The sequence below is a fragment of the Pagrus major genome, chromosome 8 (genome assembly GCF_040436345.1).
Source record: "Pagrus major chromosome 8, Pma_NU_1.0".
NCBI lineage: Eukaryota > Metazoa > Chordata > Actinopteri > Spariformes > Sparidae > Pagrus > Pagrus major.
The window spans coordinates 25423482-25443964 of record NC_133222.1 but is presented as its reverse complement, the minus strand read 5'-3'; the positions used below and the strand labels follow the sequence as shown (position 1 = coordinate 25443964).

Below are 20483 nucleotides of genomic sequence, written 5' to 3'. Positions count from 1 at the left end.
CACTGTCCTGCTGGGGGGCCACTGCCATCGGGTAGTGTTGTTGTGATGAGGGGGTGTACTTGGTCCACAACAGTGTTTGGATGGGTGGTGCATGTCAAGTGGCATTCACATGAATGCCAGCACCCAAGGTTTCCCAGCAGAACATCGCATTGTGATGAGATGATCAATGTTATTCATGTCACCTGTCAGTGGTTTTAATGTTGTGGCTGATCGGTGAATATACATATATTATATATTAACGCTAGAATCCTGTAACGACCTAAAGACATGGACAGGACAGATGTGTCCTGAATGAACATTATCAGCTATCAAACTTTCAGAATCACCAGTTATTTCCTGTTATTGAACAAGAGGGGGAGTGGATATTTGTGAGAACAAACACTTTGAATACTTAGTGAGTGACTGATTGTACTGGACCTGCAGGTCAAAGGGAAAATTACTGACGCCTTCATTCACTCAAGTTTAGGGGCCTCATTTATAAAGATTGCATATGCACAAAATTGTGAGTTGTGTGTGTTCCTGCCACAGAAACTCTGACCCATGCGTACGCACATAAACTGGAGAAATGAGAAACTGTGACTTTGATGGCAGAAGGATATAACACCAGAAACTGCAACTGAATTTGGTACCTTTGTGTAAAATAAATCCAAAAAAAATTCCTCTAACCTATTATATGTGAGGAGAGAATAAAAACCTTATCCACCTATCCTGAAAACAAATAAACAAACACATGTTTGATACTCCCTGGATTGCACACACACAAACAAAAATAACAATAATGATTTAGGATTATAAATACAAACTAAGATATATTTTGAAGTATAATAACCCCTTAAATTGTTCTTTAATAATTAATTAATACCTTAATGTTATGTAATTTATTCTTATAAATATCAATGTGCACAATAGGAGAAATTTTGTTTCAGTCGATGTTGCCCCCCCAGTCAGATACAAGTTTATTGTTTCTTATATTTATATCACCTGTTCATTGCGCAGAACTGTCGGTGAGATAGTGGTCCATTTACTGTCAGTTGCAATCAGGGTAATTTTAATTTTATTATCTTTCAGTGTACAGTTTAAGTCACATAAAACAAGTCTTATTTCTTTTAACTTTAACCTGCTAACCCGTTGTAGTGTGGCAGAGGTGTGGGGCTGGATGCACTCAGCTCGTGTGTTCAGCTGCAGCACCAACACGGGGCAACTTAACATAATAGAAACTCTCCTATTGGTCATAAGTCATTCAGAACAAGGGAATACTAATGACGCTACCTGAGTCATGGTGTGTCTTTCATTACTGTGTTGTGCTCCACCCCTGCTAATACCTGCCAGTTTCTTATCAAGGTAGGTGGGCTGCATGTCCTCGTTCTCCCGCACCTTGGCTATGCGCTTTTGGTATTCACTTTTATGTCAGACAACTTCTTTTTTAAATTTCTGAGCCAGCAGCATCCGTCACATGTTGCAATTCAACAATTTTTTTGCCTTGTCTTAACCTCCACAGCAGGACTTTTGATTTAACACTGTGTGAAAATTCCTTTTTTACCCGTTCTCTCTGTGTTTCCATGATCATCTTCATGACTATTTATAGGCAACTTTGGGCGTTATATGATGCTTGCAAAAGTCACGCCACATTTCCAGTTGATTGGGATTTATAAAGGGTAACTGGCATAGGATGTGCATACACACTATGTTATAAATCAGAACATTTTTGTACGTAAGCACCTTCTGTGTTTCGTCCACACGTCCATTTGACTTGAATCCTACGCACAGTCTTATAAAATGAGGCCCCTGGCCACTGTGTACATTTCATGCATACTGAGTTGTAAGTGTATGTTTGTGTACCTGGGTAGTTCTGTTGCTGAGGCCTCGGAGCAGCAGGGTGATAACATGGACAGCAGCTCTCCTCACCTCTGCCTCTTTCTCTGTCTTTATCAGAGCAGTCAGACAGGAGCTAAGCTGCACACACACAAACACAAACATTCATTTTTACATTAATTTACAGTGGTATAAATATGAGGAAATAGTAAAAAGCTTCATATACAGTTAGTGATCATCTCTTGGTAATAAATACAGCATGATCTGCAGCTGTGCTGGATTCTACATGACATATTTGTCACAAAAACACAGATCAGCTGCCTACACTGCTGATGTCAATGCCAAAACTACACTGGATCGAATGGTTAACTCTGTTGACTCTCTAACATAAACACACACAAACGTTTGGAGTGAAAATGTAAAAGTGAGCAGGTTCATGAATAAGTGTCCCTGTTCCTCCAGCTGACATTGACGCTTAGTCATGGCTTTTATTTGAGCCTCTGACCACTGCAGCAGCATGGAAGGTTCCTGCAACACCTCACTTCTTGAGCCAGTGGTCCTAGGGCATAGTCCAGTCTCTGACAGAGCTCCCCCAGGTTGGACAGACTGCTGGCCCGGACGCTTTGGTCTGAGTCCCTGGTTCCTTGCAAGAAGACGGCAACCAAAGGACGGCCGAGGTGAGGTGCAAGTTCCCCTGGAGGAAAAGGAGAGGGGAGGAAGAACAGGCAGCCGGTTAGTTCCCATGTCATACATCTAAGATGCATTCAAAGTAATTATTTATCAGATTGAACAAGTGTGATGTCAGCTCTGTGGCACCCTAGCTGACACTGCCCTCCATACACACCAAGCTAGAATGACTCAGTTTTGGCAAGGCGACGTTTGCCTTTGGACATCTAGCCTGTCTGCTCTCTCCAGCCCAGAGGCAGTGAAAAGTGGCTCCGGAGGAGAAGTATAACCCAAGAAGAGCAGCAGCTGGCTGGTCAGGACGGACTGCAACAGTCGCAGGGGGCGTTGTGTTCACTTGGGAAACTACATGTCACATGCCCTCACTGCCGCCAAGCAGACAAGCCAGAAATTCTCCATTCTGTGGAGAGGCTGTCATGTAATGCACAAGCATGAGTGCTTCTACATAGTCTTTTTTGACAGGTTCTTTATTTGGCAAATTGCATTATTCAGAGTCATAACTTTTATAGCATCTTCACACAGACAGCCGTGCTGCTGGACAAACACAAAAGGCATTTATTATATACATGCACACAATGTGCAGCTAAATTTTTAAACCCTTACCCCAGGATACCGTATTACCTCCCAACCATAGTGTGTGCGTGCGTGTGAGAGTGTGTGTTGGGGTGGGGTGGGTTGTTGTTGTTGTAGGGAGAAAAAAAGATTTCTGACAGCAGCGCAGATATTAGGCAAGGAGCTTAAAAATTAATCCAGCCATTTAAATTCACATCTCGACACAGACTAATAACGTTGCTTACAGTGTAGGATTCCTCTGTTTTACAAGCTATGTGTGGGTGACACTGTTACACAGGCACACATGCAAAGAACAGAGCCAACTGCTGACTACAGCTGCTCCTGCCAAGCAGCAGGGAGGAAAGCCAGAAGCCTACACAAAGAGAAGACAACCAGCTGACTGGCTGGAGCTAGGAAGACCTGCTTGACCTATGTGTGTGTGAACGATGCTTGGACAACAGAGTGCTAATTCTATTTCTCTGTTTCATTTCAGTGTGCCTGTTCAAAGATATCATGTATCAATACATCAATGTGTGTAATGACCTCGGCTGTATGCTGGCAACAAAAGCATGCATAGTGCGCCAGCAGCCTGCTACACTCTTCTGTCTCTGTCTCTCCGTTTCTTGATTCCTGACTCCACAATGTCAGGAATCAAGAAACTAAAGACTGCCTTGACAACTTTCCAAAGTGTGCCTGAAACGGAGAGAGAGACAACTGCTGGACCCCACGTCAGCAAAGGCCAACTGGATGATTGCCGCACCACCTACTCCATCTTCATCCTCATCAAAGGATGATTCATGTCTCCTCCTTCCCCTGCAGTCTCGTCAGGTATACCAAACTTTACAAGGATTGAATAATATTGTTGATGGTTTACAAGTTCTTTTCGGTTACTCTCAGTACTCTCAGCTTTGAACGATGCAAGCACAGTCTGTTTAAGGTTCCTCCTTTCCATTCTATTGTGTTGCTGAACAAGGCTCCATTTACACCTGGTCCAACCCCTGAACCTCTTTGTCTTTGTGTTATGTCTTGTTGCCATAGTCTAGTTTGTGTTTTGTTGTTGTCATGCCTTTGTCTTTAGATTAGCAAATAAATGTTTGATTATAAAGTCGTTTTTTGTGGTTTCTGTACATTTTACAGTTCGGTCACTGAAGGCATTCTGATTTTGCTAATGCTTTACTTAAATTACTAATAATTATTTCCCCTGAATTAATATGCGTGTTAATAGACCCACTCTTAACTGATCAGCAAGAGGTTTCACTGTGTTGAGAGACTAACAGTAGCATGAATAATAACCTTTATTAGCACCATATTAATATCAATATTTTGAGCTATAATTATAATCTTACATGCGCAATGACATTAAACAAACAATCAACACAAAAAAACAAGCTATAGAGAGATATATATTTTGTAAAGCACCGATACTGCCAATATGCAAGTTACTGCAGGTATTAGATTTGGGGAGGAAAAAAGACACCTCTACCCAGGAGGTGGCACAGATTCTTGTCCAGGTCCTTGTCATCTCTCTCTCACCCCTGGCTGGTGTGCCTGTGTCATCTGACCTCTGCAGCTCATCCAGATTGCAGTATCCTGACTGGTCTTCAACCTACCCAAGTTCAGGCCATCTATTCCCCTCCTTTGCACCTTGCACTGGTACTTGTCTATTGTGGTGTGAATAGCTCAGGGCCAGCCTACATTCAGGACATAGTCAAATGATACTCCCCACTACACTTTGCTACTGCTATCAGTTTGTTACTCTCATACCAAAAGGGAGAGCAAAACAAAGAAAGCATGAGGAGACAGAAGTAGGTTTGGGCTTCCCTTTCTCCTTCTATCTTTATACACAAACACAAAAATTAGTTCTTCTGTGAGTGAGTAAACAAAGTCAGAAAAAATGTAATGCAATATAAAACATTCATTTCAGTCAATTGCCAATAAATGAAAGCACTTACATACTTTGACAAGTGAATTTCATGCTTCAGAGACATAAGCTGCTCCAGCAAAAATAGACCCTGCATGTAAATATAGCGGAGCCGGGAAAAATGCTCTGTGCTGAGTGAGACGCTCTGTGCACTGACCCGCTGGATAAACACTGGCTAAAATGGCAGCGTATGGTCTCTGGTAGGTGGAACACATTACAGTCAGATCCAGAGTATATGGGCCATTACATTCCTGATTAAACAAACAAGAAGCTTTTTATCTTAAATTTATATTTGGACAAATCCTGGTTTGCTTTTCCCCCTGCTTACAGTAGTCAAATATGTATCAAGTGGAGTAAACATTTATCTGAACAAACTGCAAATGATTCTTACCCATAGCTCTGCTTGTCCTCATCAGGACTTCTCCGACTTTGAGCCGGGCCTCCAGGGAGTGCTCCTTGTTGGATGTAGGGAGGGAGGGACCATGTTGAAACTCTTCTAGGAGCTTTTCCAGGATCCTCTCAGGGTAGGAATCAGCCAATGTAGCCAGACCTAAAGACAGTTTATACTCAGTGCATCAGCTTTCAAAAGTAACTGACAACTATTTCAGCTAGGCAGTTAATATTAGGTTAAACAGACTATTTCTGTAAATCAGTAATCTTAAAAATCAATGCTATCATCACATTTTGTCGAGCAATACCATTAATATTACCTTGAATGGCTGACAGGTAGACGAATGAATCTTCATGCTCCAAGTTTTCTAAGAAGAGCTGAAAAGGACAGCATCAGCACGATTGATCACAAAGACTGCTGTGCAGTTATAAAAGCCCCTTACTGGGAATATTCTGCAATTTATTTGTAAAAAACATCAAAACCATCACCAATATGAATCTTGCCAGTAGAACCAAAGATAATCAATACAGGCACAGCACTGAATACATTGAAAACAAAGCAACTAACCATCAAAGGCAATAATCCAAACATTACCCCCTGATAATTGAAGACACAGGTTTGATAGGGTGAAGGAGAAGTTTTGGAGTGTTTCTCAGACAAGCTGGACAGAATGGGCCCAAGTTTCAGGTGAAGTATGGAGGTGGCCAATACAATATTGGAGAACTCAACCCGACCATGACACAAAAGGGAGAAAAATCATTAAAGGGGGTTTCTCCTGTGAAGTATATCTAAGGTGCACACATTATGGGGCTTCTGACTACAGAGAATAACAAATGAGCTGTTATTGTTTCTAGCCCATACCACCTAAACAAGTCCCTAGAGTGCCCCATTATCCACTCTGGCTCCCCTGGGGATGAGGTTCAACCACCTCTTTCAGTATAAATGTTTGCCCGGAATGTCCCAGGAGACACTAATCAAACCACCACCTACACATTACTGATCCACACATAGAGTGCAGGCAACATCAGCACATTGTCTTAGATGTGGTTGAGCCAACATAGGCTTCAACAAAGCAACATCCACCATGGCTAAGTGATGAAGGCAATGTCGATTCTTGACCCAGCTCATCGAATAATGCTAACTTTGATGTAGGAACAAACAGGAAAATCTTAACTATCTCAGAATATGAAGTCAATACGCATAGTTGGCAAGCATGCAGACCAAGAACAGTCCTGCATTGAAAATCACAAGCTTCAGGAAACAATGAGATAATGACATACATACAATTAATTGTCTGAGTCCCAACTGACATCAATTCATACATCAATGTACCCCCCATTTCCTGTCACTTTTTTACCTGCAACTATCCAATAAACGCAAAAAAAAAATGCCCCCCCAAAAAAGTGTACAGTATGACATGATGAAGAGGCTGCAGTTTTCAGTTGTTGCTGTCAGTCAGAGCATGGCCATAAGGTGTGCTCATTTACATACAGCCTGACACTATTCATAAGATGCACTATATGTTTATGTATATTTTATATAAATAACTGTAAATAAGTTCTGTAATTTGTGTAGCATAAAGCAGTTGACAAACTTTCATTTCATTTTGCAACCCTGTGTTGTGCAATAATGAATAAATTATCTTTTACCTTGGCATGTTATTTAAGGTGTACGAATTATTCTGAGCTTAGGTCTGAAGAAAAAAAAAACAGGTGTATCACCTGAGTACCATATTTTAAAAAGGTCACCACTTCTCAGAAAAATAATAATACAACTTCTTTATCAATATTTTCAGAGCATCAGAACTGACCATAACCTGAAGTACATAACCAAGCAACCCACCATGAGAACTTTTTCCTGGGCCTGGACTGCCTCTGGATTTCCATTTTTCACCATCTGGGTCAAGATTCTCAGGGCGACCGCTCTGGTTGGGAGGTCTGGGTCACACGCCTCCAACAGCAAATCAGAAAAGGCCTTGGTGGGGGGGCAAGGGTCACTAGTGCCAGAGTTCCTCCCTCCATCTTTTGGACCTACTCCAGTTGCAGACCTTTTAGAGGACACTGGCTGACCAGTTTGGGTGTTGCTCTGTGAATTACTGTCCAGGGGAGGTGAATGAGGACTGCTCTTTGTGTTGTCTGCTTCAGTTGGCATCTTTTGCTTTTTCATAATAGGAGGGATTCTGGAGGGGTGAGCAGCAGTGCCGAGGTTTTCAGGCCGGTAAGCAGCGTGAGTGGCAATGACAGCTCTGAGATTGGACGCCAGCTCCTGGATGACTACCTCAGAGTGTAACTGAGACAGTTTCTCTAGTGGTAGGAGCAGCCGTGACATAGAAGAGTAGTCCTCTGAGCTCAGCTATAATATTAGGAGAAGAAGAAGAAAAATAATTACTTTATGAATCCTCAAAATCATTTTTTTCACTCCATTTCACAGTGCCTGAAATATAGACATGGGCACACAGGACCCATACACACACCCCCAGAGCAGTCAGGGGTTTGGTGCCTTGCTCAAGAGCACCTCAGCATTGCAGTGAACTGTGATCCTACTGGACTTGAACCGGCCACCCTCCAGTTCCCAAACCAAGTCCCAACAGACTGAGCTACTGCTGCCCCGAAAAAGGGAAGAAGATGATTCAAAGAGAGCTGTGTGTGCTTACCACCTTCTCTGATAAACTTCCTGCTAAGATGCTTTCAGATAGCCAGCACTTACCACTGTGCCTGCCCGATGGGACATTAGTGTTTTAAATGGGCGGCAGTTTATGTCATGGATTTTCTTGAAAAAGATCATGTAAAACTTGTATTAAATGAATGGGTCCTTGCAAAATCCTACAGCTGTACTCAAAATTCTTTTTTTAGTTCTGAATCTTTTAAGTTTGGCCTTCAGATCTAAATCTGATCATTTTTGTGATTCTTTGTATGTGTATTCTAAGCCTCACCAATTGCTTATTTTTCAGTGGATTGGGTTGAAATTTGTCCTGAACATCTAAGAAACCTTAAGGATCATTTGCAACATGGACAGTGCCTATAAAAAGTATTCACCCCCTTGGATGTTTCCCCTTTTGATGCTTTTATAATTGGAATCGCGGTCAATATAATTTGGCTTTTTTCACACAAAAAAAAACAAACAAAAAAAAAAGATTTCTACAAAGTAATGTCAATTAATTAAAAATATATAATGTAAAATAAGTGACTGCATAAGTATTCACCCCCTTCAAAATCAGTATTTAGTAGATGCACCTTCGAAATCACAGCACTGAGTGTGTGTGGATACGTCTCAATGAGGCTTGCACATCTGGACACTGCAATTTTAATCCATTCCTCTTTGCAAAAACTGCTCAAGCTCTGTCAGGTTGTGTGGGGATCAGGCGTGAACAGCCCTTTCCAAGTCCAGCCATAAATTCTCTATTGGATTGAGGTCTGGGCTCTTTAAACCATTTCTGTGTAGTTGTTGCTGTATGCTTCGAGTCATTGTCTTGCTGGAAAATAAAATATTCTAAGTCGTAGTTCTCTTGCAGACTGAATCAGGCTGTCCTCCAGGATTTCCCTGTATTTCACTGCATTCATTTTACCCTCTACCTTTACAAGCCTTCCAGGGCCTGCTGCCAAGAAGCAACCCCACAGCATGATGCTGCCACCACCATGCTTCACGGTGGGGATGGTGTGTTTGTGGTGATGTGCAGTGTTTGGTGTCTGCCAAACATAGCATCTAGTCTGATGGCCAAAAAGCTCCAGTTTGGTCTCATCAGATCAAAGAATCTTCTTCAAGTCGACCCTGGAGTCTCCCACATGCCTTTGGGTGCACTCTAGTCAAGATTTAATGAGCTTTCCAACTCTCCCATAAAGCTTTGACTGGTGAAGAACCCGGGCAAAGGTTTTTGAATGCAGAGTCTCTCCCATCTCAGCTGCTGAAGTTTTTAACTCCAGAGTAGTCATTTGTGTCAACACCACATGAAAGCGAAAAGTTTCATCGTCTGCCGTCACCTGTCTTTTCTTTGTTTGTTCAGCCATAACAGTTAACAGTAACGTCAACCATTTACTCCCAACACTAGCAGAGACCAGGACAAACAAAAGTATTATGTTGCGTGCGAACCACCTACTCTCTCTGGCCGACCAACCACTGCTGGGTGAGCGCATCACTAACTGTGCTCCACTTGTGATATTTTCCGGGAAAGTCACCACCAACACCCAGTGTACATCTTTGGTATTACATCAAATGGAAGGGCTTTCATCAGTGGGCCATAGGCTCAATCATCATTGTGTTGCCTCATTCAGCGATAGATAGTGACTTAACAGATTTTTATTTGTATGAAAATCTTCAAGATTATTACTTTAACATTTAAGAGGATTTTTGTTTTTTGTCAAAAAAGCTTATTATATTGACCATGATTTCATTTATAAAAGTAATAAAAAGGGGAAAACATCCAAGGGGGTGAATACTTTTTATAGGCACTATATTCATTGGTTGTGAATGCTGCGTCAGCATTCACGATATCTCTTCTACAATTTTTTTCAGCCACTGTCTTTGGCACCTAATTCCATCCACATTTTTCAATGTAGAAACTTCTTCTGAATATTCAGCTTAATTAGGACATTCGTACCATTATTTAGAAATTTATTTTTATTTATTTATTCAGAAACTTTCAAAATATTCAACATTTTCTGCAAAAAATTTCCCCATTTAAAAATGAAAAAACAAAAAAAAATAAAAAATGTTTCCCACTTTTTCAAGCATTTTAAAACCTTAACTTCTCATTCATGCTTTCAGCTAGAAACTCCATTCAAACTTTAAAATATTCCACATGAGGTTTACATGTAAGGTATTATTTATCTTCCAAATCCCATTAAACATTCATACTTTTTATGCAGTCACAGTTTAAAACTTTATAATTTTTAACTATTTTCTGATTTTTACATTGGTGTGTATGGGACAGAATGTTGACAGCCAGAGTAGGACTCAACTGAAAGAGTGAGATTCCAAAAACCTTGTCTACACTCCCATTCCCACAAAATTCATTCCACCTACATATTTTAAAGCAAGCATCAGCTAGAAAATTTGTGTTGGTCGCATCCATGTGGCTCTGGAAGCAATCGGACCAACACTTTTGGCTTTGTGGGCTGGGCAGTGACAGGAGTGCCAACCAACGGATGCACTGCCTTCCATTTAGCTGAGAGGAAAAATATCTAAAGGCAGGCAAACACATCAGTTTTTCTTAACTGCTCCACTAGCCACATTTTTGATAATAAACACACAAAGATTTCATAGTGTGCTCAGTAGATGAGATTTATTTAATTTTTCAGTCCCATATATTTGACTCATTCTCGCTGTAACATCTCTTCATACTCCATCAGTAGGGGTGTCACGATTCTCCAAATCTTTGATTCGATTCAATTTCGATTCTAAGGCCACGGTTTGATTTGATTCTCGATTTTTACATATATTTTTTTTAAAGCACAGGTTGCTATGCCATTTTTAGACTAGACTTTTATGTAATGTAATATCTGACCTTTGTTCGCAATGTATACCACACTACATTGTCAAATTTAAAACATTTATTAACAACATAATGTAACAATAACTTATATCTTCAGTCAATTTGAAACTTAAACTAAATAACCTGCCATCTAGTTTCTCTTTTGTAACTGCAGTCTTCTTCACAGAAGATGACATTCAAGTTCACAACGAAACAAACAAAAAAATAAAACAGCCATGTCCATAGTCTTCTCTGAACAATTAAGTGTCCTAACAAACTATTTCCGAACAGTTGAACACAAGGTGCGTAAGGTGTGAGTGGGCGAGCGAGAGTGAGGGAGCGTGCGTACGTGCGGACAGTGAATGAATGGGAGAGGAAGGAGAAGCGAAAGGAGTAGCAGTAGTAGCGACAGCAATAAAGTGCACAATATAGGCTGCAGTTTGGCTGAATAAAGGCGACGGCTCCTCAAGATACAGCAAAGCTCCCTGGTATTATTTCCCGACCAGCTTAACACATGAAAGGGGGCTCACCCCGAAGGTAAACATAAACTTCGGCCCTGGAGGAAATCATCTCCCCTGTGCTTCCTGACCACGGTCCGGGAGCCGAACAGGAATGGTGTAACACCATGCTATCGTTTGACTGGCTGTAGCTAATAGCTACTGGCTTAGCTAGTAGTTAAGTTAGAGGAGGTTGACTTGCAGCACTTCAACACGTGTGTGTTTTTTTCCCCTTGGCAAGCCGACCGGACGTGACATGGGGGCGTGGCAGCATCGACGATTCTATTTTTTAATTCGAAGTTCGAGATTGTGAATTAATTTCGATCGATTTCGATTTAAAATCGAAATCGTGACACGTCTTATCCATCAGCAGCTTCGCAACACAAATTCAAGTCAGCATTGCAGTTTGGCTCACAGCTTATAGTATATTTGAATCCTTCATTCTCACCCCACTTTTATGACTCTTCATGCTCTCATACTATTCAGACACCACTTCGAATATGTTAAAGCCACCAATTCAGTTTGACATTAGCTTTTCAAACCCCCCCCCCCCCCCCCCCCCCCCCCCCCTCCCCCACTTCTGCGGAGTATTAATGTAGTTCTATCACATCTAGAAGTTATTTGGTCCTGTACAAAAAATTGAGTCCTAGAGGTTTTGCTAAATATATAACTTCAGAGCTCTACCTTTTTGATACCTATTGAGCCCATTTTTCATTGAGTACAGGAAATTTGCTAGCAACAGCTTGTAATGGTTTAGTTAGTTGCATACTAGATGATATTGATATGTTGAGAATACAGATTTCAGTACCTGAGGTCCAGACAGCATAGTGGCCACTAGGCCCATCCCCATGCTCAGCATCTGACTCTCTACTGGGTTCCCAAGACTTGGCCCAGTGGCCTGATCCAGACCCACACAGGCCCTCTGAAGCAGGGACACCATGAAGTCCACCACCTGGAGAAAGGACAAACCAAGTCATGTAAACAAATCTTTACCAGAAAGAGATTTAAAGCCTCTTATATGTTAAATATAAAGTTACAAATAAGTAACTAGACATTTTTTCGACCTTTTTGGGAAATTCTCAGTGAACATCTAGTCCTCATAAACACATCAAAAGCGATACATCTAAAAATAAGACATTATCAAGTTTATCACAGAGCTTTCTTCATCTGTGAAAAAATGGTTTCTGGCCCTAGCAGCAGCCAGCCAACACTACCCGCCCCACCACGATGGCGTTGGCTGGTAATGTCTTCACTTTATGAGTCTGTTTGTATGTTATCATGATACATTGTGGTCCTGTAGACACGTAATTTAGTGGGAGCCAACACAGAAGCAGTTTTAAGTAATTTGCCAGGTGTCTATACAGTCGTGGTCAAAAGTTTACATACACTTGGAAAGAACATGTATATCATGGCAGTCTTGAGTTTCAATGATTTCTACAACTCTCCTTTTTCTGTGATGAAATTAGTGGAACACATACTACTTGTTGATGAAGGTTCTAAGTGGTTCTAAATTCTAAGTGCTGTATCGTAGGCAACTGGACTAACCCTTCAGAACTGAAGAGGCCTCTTGGATGAGAGGTGAAACGTCTTCAAGAAACTGACCCAAGGCCAGTTGCCTATGATACAGCACTTAGAACACATACTACTTTGTCACAAAAAACATTCATGAAGTTTGGTTCAAATATGAGTTTATTATGAGTCTTCTGAAAATGTGACCAAATCTGCTGGGTCAAAAACATTCATACCAACTGAGCTACTGGATCCTCTTGCCATAATCTGTTAAGTTCAACTAAATTTGTTGGCTTCATGGCACGGACTTGTTTCTTCAGAACAGTCCACATGCTCTCGATGGGGTTCAAGTCCTCTCTTTGGGAAGGCCATTCCAAAACTTAAATTCTAGGCTGATTTAGCCTTTCCTTTACCACGTATGTGTGTGGGATCATTTTCCTGTTTGAACAACTGACTGCGCCCAAAACTCAATCTTCTTTGAAACCTGATTTTAAGTTTTTCTGAAGAATTTGGAGATAAACATCCTTCTTCATTATTCCATTTACTTTCTTTTGAGCACCAGATCCACTGGCAGCAAAACAGCCCCACAGCATGATACTACCACCACTATACTTGACAGTAGGTATGGTGTTCTTGGGGTTAAAGGCCTCACCTTTCAGCCTCCAAACATATTGCTGCTCATTGTCGTCAAAAGAACTACATTTTTGTTTCATCTGACCACAGAACATTACTCCACAAGTTTTTTTCTTTGTTCATGTAATCAGCAGCAAACTGTTGAGCTTTAAGGTGCTGCATCTGGAGCAAGGGTTGCTTTCTGGCACCACAGCCTCTTAGCCTATGGCGATGAAACATGCTTGACTGTGGACAATGACACCTGTCTTCCAGCAGCTTCTAATTCATTGCAGACTTGCTTTTTGGTGGTATTTGGTTGACTCTTGATCTTTCATCCTGACCAGTTTTCTCTCAGCAGCAGGTGATAGTTTGTGTTTTCTTCCTGATCGTGGTAGTAACACAACTGTGCCATGCACTTTATACTTACAGATAATTGTTTGAACAGGTGATCTTGGGACCTGTAACTGCTTTGAAATGGCTTGCGATCTTGACCCACCATGCATTGTGGAAAGTGACAAAGTAACGTTTTTCGCTCTAAATTACATAATCGCCATCAGTAAACAGTGGATTCTGTCTGGCTCTCACTCACGGGAAGGGATACTGTGTTCTGGGGGAGAGTTCACTCAAGTCTTGGTCGGGAGGGCTGAACATCGCGGTGATTTTTTTTAATTCAAGTTACCAGAGACAGTTACTACAACAACACAATAATGGAAGGTGACAAAGACATGGTGAGTTTTTTGCTCTAAATCACGTCACATTATCACTGCCATTCAACTGCGGGAGCTGCCTGGCTCTCTCTACCGGGGACAGACACTGTTTTTCGGACAGAAATGTTACGAAGAGTCGGTAGGACAGACAGGATGACAAACACTTTTCCACGTATGGATGCAGTATTTTTTTCCTCATATAAGTTGCTTTGTGGGTTGAAGTTTGGGACATTTCTCTTTTATTTGATGAGTGAAGGATCTGTTTAGTTGTCAGAATGCGAATGCCATAGGGCCGACACACCCCTGTTCCATGTTACCGGCTTTTCGATTCACACAGACGCCGTCTTACCTCTGCTCTGATACTACCTCAGGAGGCGGATCAGAGGCGGATCGAAACTGTCCCCTCTCTCCGCATCTATAACTTTCAAACAGACGGCAAGGCAGATTATCTGCGCATGATTCCCACCTTGAAAGGGCAGTGTGAATGGGGCTTGTGGATCTTGGGTTGTACAGCAGGCTGCTGCGTGGCTGTTAAGTCAATAATTGATTTATGCAAATATCTTTCCTTAAAATGATTTGATTGGCTATATCCAAAAAAAGGACATGCTGGGTAGGAGGCAGAGTACAAACTCAGCTGAAAAACATCTCAGAAAAGGAAACAAGGCTCCAACACAATTAAGGTTCCTCAGCTGCTTGTATTATATTGTATTATAAAAGACAGCTACTGCATCCGATTTCTAAGTGTCTAAGTGTATATATTTCCCAAAGGGTTAAATGATGAACATAGAGGGCATGCATGCTGGTGGCAGTGGAAGTGTAGAGTGGGGGTTCAATAAAAGCCCCTTCAAGGTATATCAGGCCTCGTCTGGTATGTATCTCCTTTAGGTCCTATATTTATTGTTATCAGCTGTGGCGATCGGGGTAGGTTGGTATCAAAGGTTTTGTGAATTTTAACTAGAGCCTGATGGATAAATCGGGAAACCGATATCATTGGCTGATTTTGGATTACCACAGTTATATTGGCATCACCGTATATGTTGTCTAATATGCGCTGGTATAAAAACGATTGTTCTTTCTAACATACAGTAGAAAAAGTTTCAGTGCTCTGATGTCATTTTTGACAGTAACGTTTAAACTATAAAATACACTGCCTCTATTATGGGTCATTCCATTCAAATTCACCTAAATTCCAGAACTTTTCCCATGTTGAAAGGTCTGTTAAGTTCATGCAACCGTACAAAATTCTATGGCTGTACTTCAAATACTTTTTGTTTATTTCAAATTTAAGTTATGAAGTTTGGCCCTATGAGCTAAATTGCAGCATCTTTGTGATTCCTTGTATGTGTATTCTAAATCTCACCAATCGCTTATTTTTCACTGGATTGAGTTGAAATTTGTCCTGAACATCCAAGAGACCCTACGGAAACTTGGCAAGATTCATTCATTTTTAATAGTTGTTGCTGAATGGGTAGTTATCAAATTATTAACAGGAAATCATTTTTTACCAGAATGAAGACTCATTTTATCATTTTCAAAAATTCATATCTCCACTAGTTTTATTTTTCTTGTAACCAAATGTTGGTTCTGTGTAGTATTGATTTAGTCCTATGACGTCTAGAAGTTATTTGGTCCTGCATAAAAAATTGAGTGCCACCGGCCGTTGTTAAATATAGCTTCAGATCTGAAAAACCCACTTTTTGAATTATTTTGACTGTAGATTTCCCCAAGAAGGATTACTTCAATATCCTTGGAACTTTAGTTGGTGAAAGTGTCGATATTCAGTGCATATATATAAAAAGATTTAAAGATGTTATATTACTCCTTCATTGTTTATGACTTTTTTAAATGAGCTGTTTTTTAATTTTCACTGCCTGTAATGTTACATGCAGTGGTTTTATTTCATTAGTAGATATTTGTAGTGTTAACTTCAAGGTTTTCTATTTGTCTGATACCTACTGAGCCTGTTTTTCATTGGGCCCTGGTTCTCTGAACTAATTTCTGTCACTCCATGGTCCGTGTGTGTGTGTAATGTGTTGGGGACCCCTGCTGACTAGTTTGCCAAAAGACATGGCATGCTGGTCCTGCTAGTGATTGTTTGTCCTCATTGACAGATTAAAAATAACAGTTAACAACCAGGATGAGGCGGATCATTGCTGTCACTTTCATTTGCACCAAAGCAGGTGAAACTGATTCACAATCACGTGTGCTTCCAAAATGGACAGATTGATATCCCTGAAGTTTAACTGACTTGGTGTTATACTGTGACAATTAAGTGTTCCCTCAATTTTTTTGAGCAGTGTATATTAGGATTACACAGATTACCAGTAAAGACTGGGCTATTTTTTGTTGGGGAATAATGCCCAGTAGTTCATGCTTTGTCATATTTGTTTGTTGATGATTGAAGATGATTAAATAAAATATTGAAATATAAATGAAAAGTTTTAAAATGTTATTTTGGTCATTGTTAGATTAATTGAGTAATACAAAAATAATAGATTAATCAAAAAAATAATCGATAGATTAATCAATAAAAAAATAATCGTTAGTTGCAGCCGTTTATTTTATATACGCAATGAATATCAACACTTTGACATACTAAAATTTCAAGGAAATTAAAATGATCTTTTGTGGGAAAATCTACACTCAAAATAACCCAAACTTGGGGTTTTCAGCTCTGAAGCTATATTTAACAACATCTGTAGCACTCAGTGTTTCTTATGCAGGATCAAATAACTTGTAGATGTGACAGAACTACATTAATTCTTCACAGAACTAAGATTTGGTTAAAAGAAAGTGAAAACTAGTGGAGATATGAATTTTTGAAAATGACAGATTCTTCATTCTGGTATTTAAAGAAAATGACTTCCTGTTATTAATTTGATTACTGTAACCATTCAGCAACAACTATTTAAATTATAAATGTTGTAAATGATCCTTAGGGTGTCTTGGATGTTCAGGACAAATTTCAAAAAAACTTTAAAAAATCCATAACTTAAAAAGTATTTGGAGTACAGCTACAGGATTCTGCATGTTGCCGGCAGATTGCAGCCTTTACCTGGCTGCAAATGTGGCGCATTTTCAAACTAAAAGGGGCTTTTGTCACAACATTTCAGTAACTGGATTAGAGAGATCATTGCAAAAAAATGTGTGTTTATATGCATATTTAGTGTATATGTATGTCAGAATATAAGGTGATAAATCAATATTGGACATTGTTTACTCTCTGCATTCGCTTCAACCCTAAAAATCAAGTATCTGTCGACTCTAACTCTAACCTGGCAAAGTCTTAACATTCTTCTGAACTGTGAGCTGCTCCAAGGCTCCAAACTGATTGGAGACGGACTGCTGCAAAAACAAAAACAAACCACAAAACTAAACAAACAACAACTCCTTCTGTTGGCTGCACATCTCTCCACTCACCTGTGTGCTTTTCCTCAGCAGCATAGTATGATGCAGAGACTCCACCATCACAGCCAACACCTGAAGCAAAGCGAGTCTCTGGCCTTGCCTTGCAGCTCGACCCAGCAGCTGATGCTCCACTTCAAGGAGTGTCATGGCCGACACGTCCAACTGCTGTTCATCCTCCTTATCTTCATCCTCTGCAGCAGCCCAGCTGGTCAGCTCCTGCAGGAGAGGAAGTGATGGACCATCAGCCTCAAATTACAACAGATTGTGTGTGTGTGTGTGTGTGTGTGTGTGTTCCTTACCTGCAGCAGGTCCAGGAAGAAGTCTCCCGGCAGATCACTGTCTTTGAGTTCAGCTAGCAGCTGCATCAGACACTCCAGCCTCCACTGCTCATCTGACAGCTTCTCATACAGAGCATCATCCTCATCACTGGGACACAAGAACAGGGACATGACAGAGATACATAGAAATGACGAGAGCTCATCAGCTCGGAAACAAAGGTGGAATAAGATCAGTAAAAGATCTTCTGCTGTGCATCATGTTTTTGTCATGATAATCTTAACAACACACAGAAAAGAGAGTGCTCTTTCACCTGCAGCTCTCCCTGGAGCGGGGTCTGGCTCCTCCATCACTGCCCGGGCTGAAGCAGAGGACTGCTGCCACCTTGTTGCTCTCTCCCTGCAGGCCTGAAAGCTGCCTCAGTGCTGACAGGGCTGCACACTTTTCAGTGCACCTCAGGTACCACAGCAAGATCTCCTGACAGGGGGCACTGTGGAGCACAAAGCACAAATATACTGTACAGCTCATCTACTTTGGATCTGATTAACTATGATTCATGTATATTTCATACTTCTGTTGACTGCTTTTCCCAGTACACATTTTCAAAATGATTTTTCTGCCTGCAGCCCTTTCTTGCCCAACAAAGGTTATCATTCATAATAAAATTGGAGTAAAGTAAAATAGTAAAAATCTTGTCTGTTTTCTTTTTCTTTGTGACATGTGGTAATGCAGTTTGAACTATCTCTCAAACATGAAAAGACAACTTCAGCTGCCCATTACTCTATATGTGTATTATTGGCAACTAGTGTTGGGGGTAACATGTTACAAAGTAATGCATTACTGTACATTACATTACATTTGACTGCAACGTTTTGTGTTTGTGTGTGGCTCTGGTGTTGTGTAGCTGGCTATTGTCTGGCTCAGTGGGACTGCTTGTGAATGTTACTTTTACTGCTTTGAGGAAGATTAGATTGGCGGTATTGAAATAAGGTCTCCATTCACACAGATGGATAATGGAACAATATTCAGTCTAATTAATGCATCATGATGAAACCAAAAAATAAAGATCATTAATTTCTACCTTTTCGTTTCAGATTATTTTCTCAAAGGACTAACGGAAGCAATTTCATTTCAGTTGGATTTTAATTAATTGTCACACTGTACTGAAATAAATTAATATGAGTGACTATCTGAAAGTTGAAAAATCAATCTACAAATTGTACAAAATGGTTAACAGAGAAAACATTACCGTAGGTGGGAGACGTTCTGCTTGGTGAAACAGAAGAGTGTGAAGATAATAGGAAGAACTTGTTCTAGGGCTTTGAGGAAAGTAGCTGATGGACTGTTTCCAACCACACAGATCTAACAGCAAAAGACACAAGGAGCAAAGGAAAAAAATACCATGAGAGGCATGATAAGGATGAGAGACAGCAAAAAATGCGATATTGGCATATCACAGATATATTGGGATCTGCTTATATGTTGTCGATATCAGCAGAACACAGTATGGAAAGATGCATAGGGTAGTTTATAATTATTAAATTCTCAGCGGTTACTGGTTACTGTTTCAGTGCACTGCTGTCATTTCAGAGTTTACAGAACCCCAAGCGTTAAACTGTAAAATATCCTTCCTTTGTTACATATCTTTATCACACATGTTTGATAACTACATTTCAATGCTAAATGTGTGTATATCAGCTGATATATTGATACCAGAATATTTCACTCCCTAACATTGGGCTCCAACACAAACCCTAATAGCACTAACATCAATATAACCTTCATTATTCAGAGGAGTTCTGATTTTGTGTCGGTCTTCTTTACCAAAACCCTCAAGGGTAGACAATAATTATCATTTACTCTATTTAAGAGAGTGATAATACCAAGTAATTATGGTCATCTTACTTAATTTTTACAGAATTCTGTGAATATCATCTACACAAATCTATTTCAGATTTGCAATTTTATATTTATGATAGTAATATACAGTGAAATGAGCATATATCAGATTCTTGCATATTTGAGCTAATATCACTATATGTCACTCTGTACCTTACTAATAGTTTCTTTGTATTATCATCATGAATATTGTCCTTGAACTAGGGATGGCAGGACATGAGATTTTATCACGGATCAGGATAAAAACACTCAGCAAGTTAATCGTGGTGTATTTCCATTATTGGGATAATCCTGAATACGAGTGACTTGAAAAGGCTGGAAAGGAGCCTGCATCTTTGCCCATTGTATCCCACATTAAATAAAGTTAAATCAGATGTGTGCAAATACTACAGATTCCAAACTAAAGAAGGACAGGGAAGATGAGGATGACTATGACTGTGTTATTAAGATTTGATTATTGCTCTTCACTAAAAGGATTGTTCACTGTGTGTCCTAGCTGAGACACAATAGAATGTTTTAATCTTAAAAAAGTAAGGCGAGTACCATTTTAAGACTTTTAAGCATATTTTGTTGATAATCGGAATAATATCGTAAAATGCAATTATTTTCTTTCGGAAAATCCCAACATGAAATGTTCCTGCTGCCACATGCCTACCTACAACCATACGTAAAGCCATGTCAAAAAAACTGAGACACCATGGATACATTCTCTTCGATCCATCTTATGACCTTAGCAAGGGATGAGCTA

At 40.2% G+C, this 20483-nt stretch overlaps 1 protein-coding gene across 1 annotated transcript in view; it reads right to left on the bottom strand.

The window, feature by feature from the left end:
* Positions 1-20483, bottom strand: part of tango6 (transport and golgi organization 6 homolog (Drosophila)) — a 30434-nt gene that overhangs the window by 3769 nt on the left and 6182 nt on the right. Inside the window, exons 8-17 of the mRNA XM_073472320.1 lie at positions 19086-19198; positions 18150-18326; positions 17860-17986; positions 17573-17776; positions 12133-12276; positions 7203-7712; positions 5680-5737; positions 5361-5519; positions 2355-2506; positions 1840-1953 (exon numbers count right to left, since the gene is read on the bottom strand). Of these exons, the coding sequence (XP_073328421.1) occupies positions 1840-1953; positions 2355-2506; positions 5361-5519; positions 5680-5737; positions 7203-7712; positions 12133-12276; positions 17573-17776; positions 17860-17986; positions 18150-18326; positions 19086-19198 (1758 nt within the window). The remainder of the gene's footprint in view (positions 1-1839; positions 1954-2354; positions 2507-5360; positions 5520-5679; positions 5738-7202; positions 7713-12132; positions 12277-17572; positions 17777-17859; positions 17987-18149; positions 18327-19085; positions 19199-20483) is intronic.